Here is a 16,664-nt window from a genome sequence, read left to right as displayed (position 1 = left end):
ATTAATTGTAATTAGAATCTATTTTACTTTTGTTTGTTTGTTTCAATAGGCCTTGTTAATATAAAATAAACCTAGTAAATATAATTCCCGTTTGTATTCATTCTTAACGCCGACAAAGTTGATAAAATTCCGATCAGTAAAAAAGAGGTCCGCTTATCTTTTTGTGACCTACACTGATAAGACCGTTTATTTTGAAAGGAAAATAACACTACACTCAGAGAACTACTTTGCTTGAAATTAAGAGAAATATAACAGACCCCTGGAATTAAACTTTCTTCACTGCAGCTATCCCGAGTACTTACTCTAAACCGAGGGTAGGTTTCACGTGGAGTTTCCCCCACGTAACCGATTGGGAAACTGGCGCCCGAGACAATCCGCACAAAAAGATTTAATCCGGAGTACGTTTCTGTGACGTCACTCACCACCGCCGGCTGCCGACCACCGCCGCCGATAAACTAGTAGTCAAGGGTCGTCATAAAGTAGGCGTCCAAATAGGGACGTCAGTGACGTCAATAAAGCTAGTAAATTAAAATTCGTAATTGTGAATTAAGATTCCGTTTAGAGTTGGTAGTATACCGGGGGCAGCCACAAGTAACGTCTGAACCGAACCGTCACCACCGCCAAATCAAAACCAAGTAAAATATATAAAGGGTGTTACAAAAATTTGGCAACCGAGCAAAGTACGTTACAGTACCTTGTTCACATCGTAGCCGTGCACAATATTGTGAACGTCAGCCGGTCAGTAACAGCCTGAAAAGGGGGTTAAATAATGATTATATTTTTTTTCAGCTTAAATATGCATTTAATTTTTTTTTAATCACGCCATCGTATTATACTCATTTTTCTCTATCTGCTCTTAAAATTAATGACATTATGACTGAATCACCCTGTATAAAAAGTTAGACAGATTTTTACATTGATGGGACAGTATAACTAGCGCCCTCTAGACGTGACCCCAACACTCTTTGCATATTCATATTTGCCTCCTCAAAAAACGTAAAACTACAAATTTTCAAAACAATCGGTCCATACATACTTAAAATATAGATAAAAAAAGAAAATATTTTTTCAACTTTAACACCCTGTAGAATGAAAATGAGCAACAATTGATTAAGGCATGTTTGGCTCAATCGCTATATTTTGACGTTAACAATCTGCCATTAAGCTGTGTACCATTATTAATGATTCACCCTGTATACCAGAGATGCTCAAAGTAATACATTTCAAAGCACCATACCATGCACAAACTCAGGTTAATACAGCACGTATTCGGTGTAAAAATATCATTGTGCATGCTTAAGCGCCTGTAGTTCAGACTATCACTCATCTGGCGATTCGCCAAAAAGGAGATCACCGGGCGAACGTCTATGCAATAGAAATTACGAGCCGTTCTTTCGTCAGCGACTCGCTAGATATTTGCCAGGTATAACTTCAGCGAGTCGCTGGCGATCGACAGTGCATTCGGGCGTAAGTATTTTTCTCCTTGTCCTGGTCCGAGTTTCAGTTTGTTTTGTTTTAGTTGCTGTTAGTGGTTTACTTTTGTTGGTCAAACCACTTTTTAAACATGCCAAGAAATATTGACACTGTCAGTCCCAAGCCTGATAAAATGTGAGGGAAAAGTGGTTTTGCAAAGCCTTCTTGATGCTGTTACATAACTAAAGGGTATTCAATTTTGCATTCACCCATGACAATTAATATGGGTCATTCCATTTGAAAAAAAAAAGTTTATCAACTAGTTGAGATTATTAAATGTAGGTCTCAGTATTTCTGAGTCTGAATAACATATGTTTTGCTCACAGATGACAAGATAGAGTAATTTATGCCAAAACGAACTGTGATGCTACCTAGCCTCATTTAGTGAGCTGAAATGGTGATTTTTTTCAAAAACAACTGAATATCTAGAAAACGATAAGTCTCAAACACCATATACGTTTAATAAACTTTACCTAATATTAACCAAGGAATTCAAAAATGCAATAATATACAGGGTGTTCCATTTAAAATAACAAAGCTAAGTAGCGCCCACGCGAAATGGAACACCCTGTAAAGATAAGAATATTTTCTTTACATGGTTCACATGATTCCAGGCAACAAATTTTACATTTATAGATCTTCAAAAGAATCCCTATTAGGTGGAACACCCTGTATATGTATACTCTACTATACACTTCACTAAATACCACTTCAAATTTTAATATAAAATTAAACTTAATAGGTAAAACACTTACTCTTAAATGAATAAACAGAAAACTGAAATAAATGTAATAAAATGAAGTGAAGTGAAGTTTTGTGCTCGCCTACACCCTGTTGTATATTCAAACTAAAAGAAACTAAAAAGTACAAACAAATCTTTGGAATAACACTGGGAATCAGGGACAGATGGGGCGGTCGGTTATTCAGGCAAATGAGTCGGTTGAATTATTGACTAGTGCCCTGCAAAAAACCCATGGCCACCACATGATTTCTGTGGCTGCAATGGCATTCATCAGCGCCCAAAGATCAGCTACCCACCGCTTTATGAGCATAATGACAATAGATAGTTTGAGATGTGTCCAAAACGTGACCGTATTAGTATTATACTTTTACTCAATTTCCGGGATGACATCCGCCCACAAGAATAATTTTATAAACATACGCCAAATTAAATGTTTTTTTATAAAATTGCGAACACTGATAAAATGATACTTACTTTAAGACACATATTAGCATCTGGTTTTTCAGCGGGTTCCGGCGGCGGAGGCGGTTGTTGTATTTGATGGTGTTGCAGGATAGGTATATCGACTTGGTGGTGAGACATTCTGCGACCTCTTTTTGCACCACCTCTGGACTGTCTCATTCCTCTCTTTCTACCTTTAACAGATGAGGTTCTTTCCATCATATGATGCATGGGCTGAGGATCGTCCACATTTTCATCTGAAGGTTGTGTCTCTCCGCCTTGTGGCGCTGTTATTGTATTGGCTGTTAGAGCTCCTTCTAAGTCAACTGCTGGTTCGTCTAATTCAGTTGCCATTTTTAATGCCATTTGTAGCATATCATCACCGAAGGTATTGCTAGCATCGACTGGTTCTGGACTGTAGCTATCCTCAGGTCCGCCAGTTTCATCCACATCACTTTCAGAATCCGTCGCCTCCTCTTTTTTTTCTTCTGCTACCATCTCAGCCATCATTAACAATTCGGCTTCATATGGATCTGTCGGAATTTTAACTTGGATTTTCTAAAAATATATATATATATAATTAGATTGAGATATATAGGATGTTTTATTAAAATTGGGGCAGAATTTTGAGAGTGATTTAGCTAAACTTAACTTGATAAAATTTTGATACTTTTCAATCTACAAGATGTCTTGTCCAAGTTTAAAATAATTTGTAATCGTGGTGATATTTTAAGATCTATTTCACCTATCAAGTTGAAAACTTCATAAGACACTTTTTGAAACTAAAATTTCAAAATTGGAACTAAAAAGTTCTCCATTTTTGAGATACAGTTATTTTCCATCTTCTACAGTGTGTTTCACTTAAAGTCGGAACAACTCCATATTTAGGATAGCGGTCGATTTCCAAAATTATTTTTTTTTTATCTGATAGTACTGAAAAAGGCTCACTTTTTGATATTATATTTTTTGACATGTGATCTTTTCTACAGCCTACTATCATTAACCCTTTCGCTGCGCAATACGTCTGAACGTAGCTACCGCGCCGTGCGCGAAAGTTTATCGCGTGCGAACATATACGTCTGGAACAGTTAGACCACTTATAGTTTTACATTATGTTGTGTTAAATTACGATTTACGATCAATTTTACGATTTTATTTTAATTGAAAGAGAGATGAACAATCAGTACCAGTACCTCCTTTCATAAAAATATTTGTCATAATCGCTATAAACTCTGCCCGCAAAAATTCCCCATACCAATTGCAACAACCGAGTCACTATGTGCATGGTTGCGAATATATATGGTTTGAGCAGCCTGATCCAATATAACTATTCAAGCGAATTAATCCGTCTGGAGCAGTTTGAGCCCTATAAATTTTTAGCGAATAAATACGTCTGGAGCAGTGAAAGGGTTAAGAAACGACCCTCAAAAATTAAAAAACATATTAGGCATTTTTTTAAGAAACAAATGGATAGTATCTTCGATTTGATCACACCTCAAAACCCTAATTACAAAGTTTACTAAATAGGTGCTAACTGTATTAACAGTGGAAAATATGTTCAAAGTATTTTTCCATAATTTTATTAACCGAAGGTATATCTGTGCAGTTTCATTGATTTCACTCATACAGGGTGCTCACAATAAGACAGCCAAATTATATATTTTTTTAACATACCAGAAATGAGTTTCACAACGAAATTATATTTAAATATTACTGTTTTCTATTAGCCCATCATCATTTGGTATGCACTGTTCAATTCGTCTCCTCTTATTTTTAATAACTCTCCTCAACTAATGTAGTGTTATTTGTTGACATGCTTATCTAATTTTATTACATAAATCTTATTTAAAAAAATTAATGTGTTTTGTTGGATTTTATGTGATCGAATAATCGGGTCCTTCCTTTTTAACGTTAATCTAAACGCAGATTTTTTTGAATTTATTAAATAATGATTTATGGGATTCAGTACATGCACTTCTTCATGTAATACAGAACCCCTACCTTCAACTAGATGGAACACCTATTTATCATACTGTAATAGTACGTCATTGGTTGAATGAGAATTTCTCGAGAAAGTAGATAGGTTGGAACAGTCAGTTAATTGAGTGGCCGTCAAGGGCTCCAGACTTGATGCCTCTTGATTTCTTTTTATGGGGAACTGTGAAAAATAAAGTAGACTCCAGAACAGAGAAGATTTATGTAATAGAATTAAACAAGCATGTCAACAAATAACACATCAGTTGAGGCGAGTTATTAGAAATAAGAGGAGATGAATTGAACAGTGCATACCAAATGATGGTGGATTAATATAAAACAGTAATATATAAATTTTATTTCGTTGGGAAACTCATTTCTGGAATAATAAAAACAATATATAATTTGGCTGTCTTATTGTGAGCACCAAAGTATGAGTGAAATCAATGAAACTGCATGGATAGGTATACCTTCGGTTAATAAAATTATGAACAAATACCTTGAAAATATTTTCCACTGTTAATACAGGACACTCTGGAGTGAGTGATATTTTTCGAAGTTTACACCTATTTAGTGAACATCCTGTAGAAGCTATAATAATGAAACTTTGTATTTAGGGATTTGAAGTGTGAACAAATTGAAAATGTTATCCCTTTCTTTCTTAAAAAAATGCCTAACATGTTTTTTAATTTTTGAGGATCTTTTTTAATGACAGTAGGTCGTAGAAAAGATCACATGTCAAAAAATATATCAAAATGTAGACCTTTTTGAGTACTACCATACAAAAAAAAAAGAATTTTGGAAATTGGTCAACGCCATCCTAAATACTTTAGCTATTCAATAAGTGTTGTTAAAAATAGAATCATGTGCAGATGTTAGTGGCCAGTCTAATAATCAGGATAGTCATAAATGACGGAATTCAATAAATCAAGAATGTTAAATGATAAACAATGTGTATAAGGTATGTCTGTAAGAGAATTTGCGCACGAAATGCGGATATGGTGCAGTGGAAAAATGCAGTTCTTTAACACAGTGTTTTATATATGTGATGTGTAAGAAGATTAATAGATTTTATTATTAAAATAAATTTGCACAGAAGAAATGCACAAGTCAAATATTACTTTTTATTGTCTCAATAAGTTTTACTGCTTAGTTTACATAAAAGGATAATTTTTTTACTTAAAACGAAATAGAAAATGTATTCATAATATGACGATGATGGTAGAAAAACAATAGTGTCAAAGATATACCGGCTGTCTACTATAAGAGGTCCACTCCTATGTATCTCGCTTAATTTACGACACACATCAAAAAAATTTTATATGTTTTTTTATTGCATTTTTTGAGATCTTTATGCTCGTAAAAACAGATTTGAGATCCATGGCCAACTTTATGAGTAATGATAAAAAAAACGGAAAAGTACCGAAAGTTTAGGGTCGTCTAATTTTTTTATTTCAAGAGATAGAGAATTTTAATAAAATTTCATGGCAAATTTGATATCTTTCACCTAGTGTAAACAGATTTTTAAAATACCATATGTAATTTGCTGCACCCTCTATGCGGGTAAAAAATAATTTGTCATCAAAGTAGGCCGTGGCTACAAAAAAATTGCTTGTTTTTCCTCTTTCATGTAATATACTACATGTTGCCTTTATCATTTATATTTATTACATTTTTTACAATTTTGGTGTAGACACGTCAACTACAAAAAATTTAATAAATATTTTGTACTTCTTTTAAGCAAAAGGCAGATTTTCTTTTCAGAGTATTATAATATTGGTTTTTTACTGTAGAGAAAACTGAGCCTTCAACATAGATAAAATAGCTTATGCTAAATGTAGCACTTGTCGCCACGGGTAAATTTCGCAAGTTTTGTTTGGATGAACCTCATTGGTCGAAGAATCGCGGGTCCCTTCGACCGAGCATTTAAATACTCCACCTCAAACACTTGGTCACTTGTTCTGGACAGAGAGAGTCAAGTCGAGTCAGAGTGTGGACGCACGATGGTTGACTTTTAACTTTCACTTCAACTTTCATGAACCGCCTCCCAGGTCGCGTTTATTTTTATTTTGCTATTTTATTCGTGTGACTAAGGTATACCAGTGAAGACTGAGGTGGCTGAGAAAGCGCGTCGCGTTCGCGTTCAAAAAAGGGTTCTGCTGAGTGCATAGCCACCAGCTCAGCCCCCATATACAATACCAACCCCAGGAAAAGATTGCCACCGCAAAATCAGTCGAACATAGAGGAGCAACAAATAAACACGCTATGAAAACAAATCTGTTATCCCAGTAATGTCATCATTTAACAAATTGTTTATTGTTATACCTAGTTTATATATAACAGTTGGTTTGAAAATTGTTACAGTTCACTGTGATTTGAAAAACTATAATTTTTAATAATAATGATATTTTCATATATTGAGAAGTGTAATGTTTGTATAGTACAGGGGTCGGCAAGTAATTTTGGGTGGTCCGGATATTTTTGAAAATTTTTAACGAGGTCCAGAAAAAATTCGTATTCCTTACTAATTTTTTGTTTTAATTTGCACTCACAAAATAATATGATATTCAATGGATAGGCATATGTATTCAAAAATCAGTGGGAGAAATTACATTTGCTGTCTTAAGTCAGTTTTTTTACTAACCTACTAACCATTAAAAAATGGTATCGATGTCGCACTCAAACGTATTATTATCTATAGAAAAATATTTTTTTAAATAATTTGAGTATACTTTAAAAAAATTTTTGGCAATCCAGTTTTTTACCTTTGGCGGTCCGGATCTGGACCGCGGTTCGCCAGTTGCCCACTGCTGTATAGTGCTATCAATGCAAATTCAATTCTATTCAAGCATTTGCGGAATATAGAAAACCTTCGCTGATAAAATCAACTGTTGTTAATAAAATAAGTAATGTTAACAGAATTTTAAATTATGTAAATAGGAAAAATGAGCAAAACAGTGAGAGATTGAAATAAACTACAATTTGGAGAAGGATAGTGCAAGTAGGATATTACGAAAAAATGGTTTCAAATATTATAAGGTGAAAAAAGTGCATCTCTTGAGGTGGAAGATGAACCGAGGAGATTAGGGTTGTTTAAGTGGTGACAAGAAAGAAAAAGCGAAGATTCTTTTTTATGTAGAAAAATTCTCTGGTCAGATGTGTTTAATTTTTGTAACAAAAGATTTTTTAATAGGAACATTTACTTCAAATGGACTAATGGTAATATACACTGACACGGAGAAATTGCATTTCAACAAGGGTTTTCAGTAAACGTTTGGGTTAGAATTCTTGATAGCAAAATCATAGGACCTTACTTCTGACGGTAAACTGATAGGTGACAGATATTATAGATTCTTTGCTTATAAGAAGTACATTATATTCATTAAATTTATTGTAGTTGACATGTTTAAAACAATTTCTACATTAATCTACATTTTTGATACCAAACTTATAAAAAATATAATAAATATAAAAGATAAAGGCGACACGTAGTACATCGCATGAAAGAGGAAAAAACAAGACATTTTTTGAATCCTCAGCCTGCTTCGATGACAATTTTTTTTGTCAGCGTAGAGGGCGCATCAAATTACATAACTTTATTAAAATAAGTTTTCTCTATTTCTTAAAATAAAAAAGTTAAACTTTCAGTACTTTTCCGGTTTTTTTATGATTACTCATAAAGTTGGCCATGGATCTCAAATTTGTTATTACGAGCATAAAGGCCTCAAAGATTTTTGACATGCATCGTGTATTAAGCGAGATACATAGGAGTGTAGCCCAGGTGATAGAACATTTGAGGCGTTTGTATTTAAAGTCATCTATTTTGTTGTACAGAAAAATCCCAAATATTATGTAGAATAATAATCCGAGTTTGCCTATTCAAAAAACCATTGCTAAATTCAGGGGAACAACAAACATACAAAAAGAACAAAAAATGACCTGTGTATCGATACATTTTTCCCTGTAACATTAAAAGTAAGCCCTAAATAAAAAAAAAATTTTGTTTATTTGACGATTTTCTATAAAGTTACAACAACTGTGAATAAAAAGAGCTGAATTTTGCATTAACAATGTGCAGAAAATAGTAGAAAATCAAATGTATATTTGGAGCAATTTTTAAAATAAGTAAATATTTATAAATATTGATGAAACTTTGTGAACAACGATCAATCACGTGGTTTTCGATTGACGGGATTGTTATTTAAGAAAATTTTAAAAAGTTTATTGCTTACCATGGGTTTAAATTAAGGTTTAGAAAGGGCACACAATTTTTTAGAGATACTTGTTGTCATAATAAACAATGATCAATACCAAAAATACGTATTTTTACACTTTTATAACCATTAAGAATTTTTTTTAAATTTTTTAATATTTTACTCTATAAAAAATTATTGCCCAGGGAATTTTCTATGCCATCGACAAAATCTTGCACACATAAAAACAACGTCGTAACACCTTGCTTTTTAGCTAAATACGACAGCACTCTACTGTGTACATTATGAGATATAGAAGAAAATTTTGTTATATTTCAATGAGTTAACAGAGAGATCAATAAAATAAGAAAACATAAATTTTTTTAATTTATTCATTAAAGCGTGAATTTCGTGGAATGCATTGATGAACACGAACTAATAAAACTTGATTACCATAATATAACTATTTTTTAAAAGCAAACGAAAGTGTCATAATTCTTTAAACTCAAAATTCGTGCGAAAATTATTTATTTTATTGATTTTTGATGACATATTCGTATTGCTCCCATTTTGCTATATCAAATTAAAAAAAATCGTCTTGATAAGTGCTATCGTTCCCGAGAAAAGTCATCTTTTATCGCGCATACGCATTTTGAAACCCATGCGGCGCGCGGCAGTTGCTCTCAGTCATCCCCACTCCTGTTCTGCCGAGAAATTCCAGTGACCATGGTACCTCTCTTGATTTTTCTTTCATTAAGCTTTTATCTGCCGAAAATGCACTAAACGGATATTGAAAGTACTTGTAGTTAGTTATAAAAACATATTTTTTTATTTTAATTATTATTAACTTTACGCTTCTATATCTCACAATAGAATGTTGTAGTATTTGACTAAAAAGCAAGGGGTTACGACGTAGTTTTTATGTGTCAATAAATAATTATTGTTTATACAGTAAAATGTTGAAAAATTTTGAAAAAATTCTAAATGGTTATAAAAGTGTAAAAATAGGTATTTTTAGTATTGGTCACTATTTATTATGACAACAAGTATCTTTAAAAAATTGTGTGCCCTTTCTAAACTTTAATTTAAACCCACATTAAGCGATATACTTTTTGAAATTTTCTTTCAATCGAAAACCACGCGATCGATTGTTGCAAAATTTTTAGGGTAGAATTCACATGTTTTACTATTTGTTCACAAAGTTTCATTAATATTTATAAATATTTACTTATTTTAAAAATTGCTCCAAATATACATGATTTTTTATTTTTCGTCCATTTTTAATGCAAAATTCAACTTCTTTGATTTGCAGTTGTTGTAACTTTATAGAAAATCGTCAAATAAACAAAAAACAAAGAATGACTTTTTTATTTAGGGCTTACTTTAATTGTTACAGGGAAAAATTGATCATTTTTCGTTCTTTTTATACGTTTGCTGTTCCCCTGAATTTAGCAATGATTTTTTGGAATAGGCAAACTCAAATTCTTATTCTACATAATATTTGGGATTTTTCTGTACAACAAAATATGTAGATGACTTCAAACACAAACGACAAAACGTACTTTTACTCTTCAACCGCCTGGACTAATGGCCCTGTTACAGTAGACAGCCTATAGTCTCTCAGATTTGTCAAAATTTAAATATCAACAGCAGATAAGCATTTTTAAGGGTTTTCTATGAGATTAAAAACAACCTGTAGGAAAAGATACCGATTAACAATAATTATACATAGCAAAATTGAATGCGAAATTTTTGGAAAATAGTTTACACGTTTGAGTGCGATGAACAGAAGATTACCAAGAGGATATGGACAAGTATTTGAGAAATGATTTGCATCTATTTTGCCTCACATCGAACCTGGTGCAGTAATTATCATAGATAATGTGCCTCACCATAGTGGATAGTAGAAAAATTGCCAACATTTCCATGGAGAAAGGGAACAATCAGGGAATGGAAAACATTTAATATAAAGACACTATGTTAAAGAAAAAGTCAAATACACGAAATATGTAGTTGGCGCGCAAAATGAATGTTCTAAATGGATGTTCGCTGTCACACAACTGCATTATGCTACAAAAAGAAGAACATAATATTCTAAAGATTAAAAAGTATTTTCTTAGATTTTTATCTTAATCGAATCCCTCATCACTATAATTTTTATAACATAATAATTAGTATGGTCTTATACTAATCTGTCCAAGAAAAAGGTTGTGATTAACCAACTTTAAACCCAAACATAAATTATTTCAAGTTTTTTCGTTTCCTTTTTTTTCCCTCCTAAATTCAAAAATGTTCAGGAATAAATGTCAATATTTTAACCATGCATTTTAACTCATCAAAACTAATAACTGATTAATTTTGCCTAACCAAAAATCTCATAATGAACAAAAAAAAACACCTCACTATATCATGCACTGCAATAAGTTGCTAACATTTTGAAAATCAATGTTTTCATTTTTAAAATTGAGAATGACATTTAATTTTCAAATGCTTTTTTGTAAGAGCACATGAATCTGATGGTTTCTGATAGTTTCCAATCGTTCTTAAACAGAATTACTCTTTAAATAATTATACCAACTTTAATGGTTGCAATGGCTTTGGAAACATTGCTAGGATGGGAAAAAATTAGACTGACATGCTGTATACTAAAAAGAAACAACTTTTCAATTGCATCAGGAATTTCCCATTTATGTATTTTAAATGTACCTTTATTTCCTTCATGATGCCTGCAGCAGAATTTCTTGTGGTTGGAATGAATATTGGAACCGGCACAGGTACAGGGAACGGAATGGGAACCGGCACAGGAACACTAAACATACGCATTGGTGTTGGAACATATATTGGTACAGGAACAGGTATAAGAATTTTCGATGCTTCTCTTTGATCAGTTTGAATCTCTTCATCTACCATTATCGGTTTTATTGTAGTACTTTTATGAGCTTTACGGGTGTAACACATTGTACTAACGTTCCTTTGTTCTGGCATAGGTGCCGGCCTTACAATAAAATGTTGTTTAATTTGTACTTGAACAGGTAAGTCGGCCAGAGAGTTTATTATTTGTGGTGCCGAGTTAATCACTTGAGTAGAATTCGCAGTTGCTTTGGATCTAGTTGAACGAGTATTTATTGGAGTAAGTGTGGGAGTTACTCCAACTGATTGCCCAATGTTCCCATTGCTATTTGCTAAACTCTGTACACTAGAAATTATTGGTAATGGAGATGCGTCACTTGTTGCAGGCACTGTAACATAAAAAATATACATATACAGGGTGTCCCACTAAGGTCGGCGAGGTACGATATTAGATAAAGTATAGGCCCCAGAGCTTCTGGAAAAAATTTTGATTAATAAATCGACTAAGAGAAATCGCTGGAAATAGTTTTCAACTTCGTAGCTCGGCCGTTAGGGGGCGCAATCTACATACCAAAACATAGAGTTGAATTTTTCCCAGAAATGTTTCCTATTCAGGTATATTAAATAGTACAAATATGGATAGCCGGATTCATTGTGCATAACTTTTGTTATTAACATTTTGTTCTATCTCTCGACAGAAAGGGTAGGGGAAGCCCCTAATGTCTGATCACCTTGTTGGAAAGGTCTTTTTATGCTTTATCTCGTGGTGAATGAGTAATGTCATTTACCTCAATATGGAAACCTATAGATAGCGTTATTTCAAAAGAATGCCGTTTTATGGATTTTTCTCAAAAATTTTAAATGCAATGCTATAGTTTCCTTTACATAAATGAATTCAGGACAAAAAATTGATGAATATATTATAAGTTTGAAATTTCTAACGAAAGTGTTGTTTATTTATTGACAATATTTATCCAAGTTTAGGTTGTTTCATGTTTTCTTAAAAAAGTGAAATAGCAGGATAAAACTTTTTATAGTTTTTAGTTCGAAGAGCATAAAACAGATACATTTTGACGCCAAAAAGGGTATGATAATTTTTTTTGTTATTAAGTTATTCGAAAATTTTGATAATGAATTGAGGAACACAACGCTAACGAAGACATTTAATTACCAAAACAAAATGCATTTATAAAAGAACCTACCTAAACCTACGCAAATGAGTGAGTCAATAACAATCTTGAAAATAATAACAAACAGATATTGAGATTATGTAAAGAAAGAACAATTAAATTTTAACAAAAGTAAATATGTTTATAAATGCTCAAAATGCATACCATTATTTTCAATCCAGGAATTTAACCTTCGTTGCGTGTTTAGGAAGGTTAGTGCTAGTACACTAAATTTTACATGAAACAATTGGGAATAACCTTGGGAACTAAGTCCATAGACCTTTATTTTTTACTTATTTATTTATTTTATCCAGATTCCATTTTTTGGATAATATTAAGAGGAGACTAAAAGTGGAAAATAAATACCAAAGAGAACAAGTATGATAAAATAAAGATATAATAATAATAATTTGTCCAATTCAAAAGAGGGCCACAAATTCTAAGCATATAAAGTTATTAAAATTATTTGTTGTATTAAACTATTACGATTTATTCAACCATAATGGACTAACTGTGAAGAGACAGATGAATACCATCAGGTCCTATATTTTTGTTTGTATTTAAATTTGAAAGCAGTTTAAAGTATATATTTGAGTCTGCTAGATCACATGATCATGTGAACTAAACACTCAACTTTCAAAAATTTTGTTGGGTTTTTCATAGAGTATGGGGCATGTAAACGTAATAACATTTTTTTGTTTGCATTAGCCTCAAAAGAAGCTATACTTGACGGTACCCATATCTCACAATTGATTCCAATGGGAAATCATTTGTATGTAGTTGATTGTATTCAAGGAATTTTCCTTTGTAATAGCAAAAAAAAAGTTAGAACTATTTTCAAAATTTACAAAATTGTACAAAATTTATAAAATGCTTCCAATTTCAAGTATATTTGTATACAGCGTGTTCCATCCAAGAGGGATTCTTCTACAATTCTGTAACTGTAAAATTGATTAAAAAAATGAGTTTAATAAAGTGTCTGGAATCATGTGGGCCATGTAAAGGAAATATTTTTAGCTTTACATTTTGCGTAGGTGCTACATAACTTTGTTATTTTAAATGAAATACCCTGTATGTTATTACATTTTTTATTTGCTTGGTTAATATTAGGTAGAGTTTATTAAATGTACATGGTGTTAAAAACTTACTGTGTTCGAAATATTCAGTTGTTTTTGAAAAAAATCAGGATTTCAGCTCTCTAAATGAGGCTAGACAGAATATAAACCGTAAGAGTTAGAAACCTGCAGTTTTCACAGTTCGTTTTGGCATAAATTACTCTAACTTTTTATCTGAGAGAAAAACCTGTATGTTATTCAGACTCGGAAATACTGATATCTACATTTAATAATCTTACGAGTTGAAATACTTTTTTTTTCAAACGGACTGATCCGTATTAATTGTCATGGGTGAATGCAAAATTGAATACCTTTTCGACTGATATAAGGTTGTCCATACTTATGTCTAACATTTTCCAGAAAAATCAGGTTCTTTGTTAAAGTCTGAAAAAGTAGCTATGTAACAGCATCAAGAAGGACTTGCAAACAATGTTTATTGCATACAAAGCAAATTAAATGTCACTCTAGTTTTGATTAACGCTGACGTTGTAGTTATTTTGTTATGTAGAGTAAACGTTGTAGGTGTTGTATATACTGATATTTTCGTAGAAGACTAAATAATAAAGCATAAATTTCATGTCGTTAATTCAAAATTTCCTATACCAACTGATGCAATTTTAGGCAGAGACTTCTTAACTAAATTTAAATGTGTTAGAAATCGAGCGAAAACGGATAATGTGAACACTTAACCCGAGAGGCAAGGGCTAAGTAAAATAAACAAATTCCTCGGCTAGGGCAGATGAGATACAAGGAACCATACATTCACCATTCGACGGCAGACATCCTTATTAACTAGCTGTTTTAAGTGCTTTATACACCTTTTATATTACAATTTAAAAACTTGTATTTAAAGTAATATATTGAATATTCGCTGATAATTAGTGTGTTTCAGAAAGTGGGATCTGAACTCGTGCGCTGATCTGAACTTCTGTGTCAAAGTGTTTAAGAAAATAAAATTAATATGGAAGGTTCGATAGAGCGACATCGAAGCTCGCGTGCGAGGCGTGGAGTCACCCGTAGGAGCCTGCCCGACGTCGTCGTCGAAGAGGTGCCTCTAGATCTGGGAGGAGGATGTCGACAGCAAGTGGTATGGCAGAGGTTCTAGCCAGCGCTGGAGCGAGCGATACTCCAGGTAACCGGTGAGCAGAGAAGTTCGCCCAAAGAAAACAGGGCGTTGGCCAGGCCACAGCGCTTGAATTCAGCAAGGCCGGTGTATGGCAGCGACCGGAAGCGGAGGCATATAGGCACATGAGCGGTACTCTGTCACCCTAGTGCTGAGAGTCTTTCGCAACAACCACGGCCGCCCCTAGGTCATGGCGTCACAGCTTGAAAGGTTGATTGAAAAACGGAGTCGAGACGTGAGTAATGTATCTGTAACCATTGTTGTATGACGTAAATAAATGGTAGCTGCTGTTGTAGTTGAACAGGGTTGATCCCTGGTACTTTGTTCTGGTACAGAGCGGAGTTTTGCTCTGGCAGAGTGGTATTTGCTCTGGACAGGTAGACTGGAATTTGGTCACCTGGAGGTATTTTTTTATTTGTGATATTTGCTCTGGACAGGTAGACTGGAATTTGGTCACCTGGAGGTATTTTTATTTGAGTGGTATTTGCTCTGGTCGGGTGGACTGGAATTTAGTCACTTGATGGTTTTTTATTTTATTTTTATTAAATATGTTTTTACTACTATTCCCATTATTTTATTATTGTTATTTTATTATAATTATGTTTTTTTTCTTTCTCCCCGCAGAACATTGTAGGTTAGAACCCTGGTATTTTGTTTTAGTACAGACCGGAGTTTTGCTCTGGCAGAGTGGTATTTGCTCTGGACAGGTAGACTGGAATTTGGTCACCTGGAGGAATTTATTATTTGAGTAATAGTTGCTCTGGTCAGGTAGACTGGTAGTGGTCACCTGGGTATGTTATTCAATGTGTATTTGTTTTGTTATTGTTGTTACACACGTGTACCTTTGTATATTTTCATAGGTAAAGTAGTAGTATAGTCACAGCATGCAAAAACTGATTTCAGGTTGTCAAATGCTTGTTCGATTTTTCTGCGCTAGGTAATGGGTTTAATACGGAATGGAACAAAGACATTCCAAACTTACAGCTAGGGAATTCCACGTTGTCACTACTGGTCTCCTAAACGGTGGCAAGGTTCAACCCTTAGATGTGACTACATATGACTGCACTAGCTGCTGAACATCAGGAAGCAGAAAAACGTCCCTTTGGCAGGAATCGCATTATTGGACCGATGTACAGGAAACGAGGTTCTACTATGACTTACGGCTGATCCAAACACCGCCAGCAGCTGCACGAGGCCCATTCAGAACGACCAAAAAGTTGGGAAATGACATGTATGAGGCCACGGACATACCTGGTGCTCTTCGTTCACGCATACCATACGAGGGGACTGCAGGGTCGGAGAATATGAGACCGTGGATGAGTTACAGTGATGCGCCCGCCGTAAGTAAACAGAACAGTAGGTACAGGCTAGAGTCCTGGTTTTTGGTTCTGGACAGAGCAATGCGGGTTGGGCCCCTGGTCTTTGCTCTGGCAGGTGGGCTATGCGAGTGCGCTTCTCGGTCTTAGCCACCTGACAGGAGAACTATGCGGGTGAGAGTCCTGGTCTTAGTTCTACCTGGAAGCGCGGGAGCTCCCAAATTAGGTGTAGTTATTTTGTATTATTAGCTATTAAGGATTATGCATG

At 33.8% G+C, this 16,664-nt stretch overlaps 1 protein-coding gene across 1 annotated transcript in view; it reads right to left on the bottom strand.

The window, feature by feature from the left end:
* Positions 1–16,664, bottom strand: part of LOC108914672 (zinc finger MYM-type protein 4) — a 97,526-nt gene that overhangs the window by 40,827 nt on the left and 40,035 nt on the right. Inside the window, exons 4-5 of the mRNA XM_018720523.1 lie at positions 11,530–12,062; positions 2,690–3,214 (exon numbers count right to left, since the gene is read on the bottom strand). Of these exons, the coding sequence (XP_018576039.1) occupies positions 2,690–3,214; positions 11,530–12,062 (1,058 nt within the window). The remainder of the gene's footprint in view (positions 1–2,689; positions 3,215–11,529; positions 12,063–16,664) is intronic.

This window comes from Anoplophora glabripennis, unplaced genomic scaffold (assembly GCF_000390285.2).
Source record: "Anoplophora glabripennis isolate ALB-LARVAE unplaced genomic scaffold, Agla_2.0 scaffold1152, whole genome shotgun sequence".
Taxonomy (NCBI): Eukaryota; Metazoa; Arthropoda; class Insecta; order Coleoptera; family Cerambycidae; genus Anoplophora; species Anoplophora glabripennis.
This window is presented reverse-complemented; position numbering and strand designations above follow the sequence as displayed.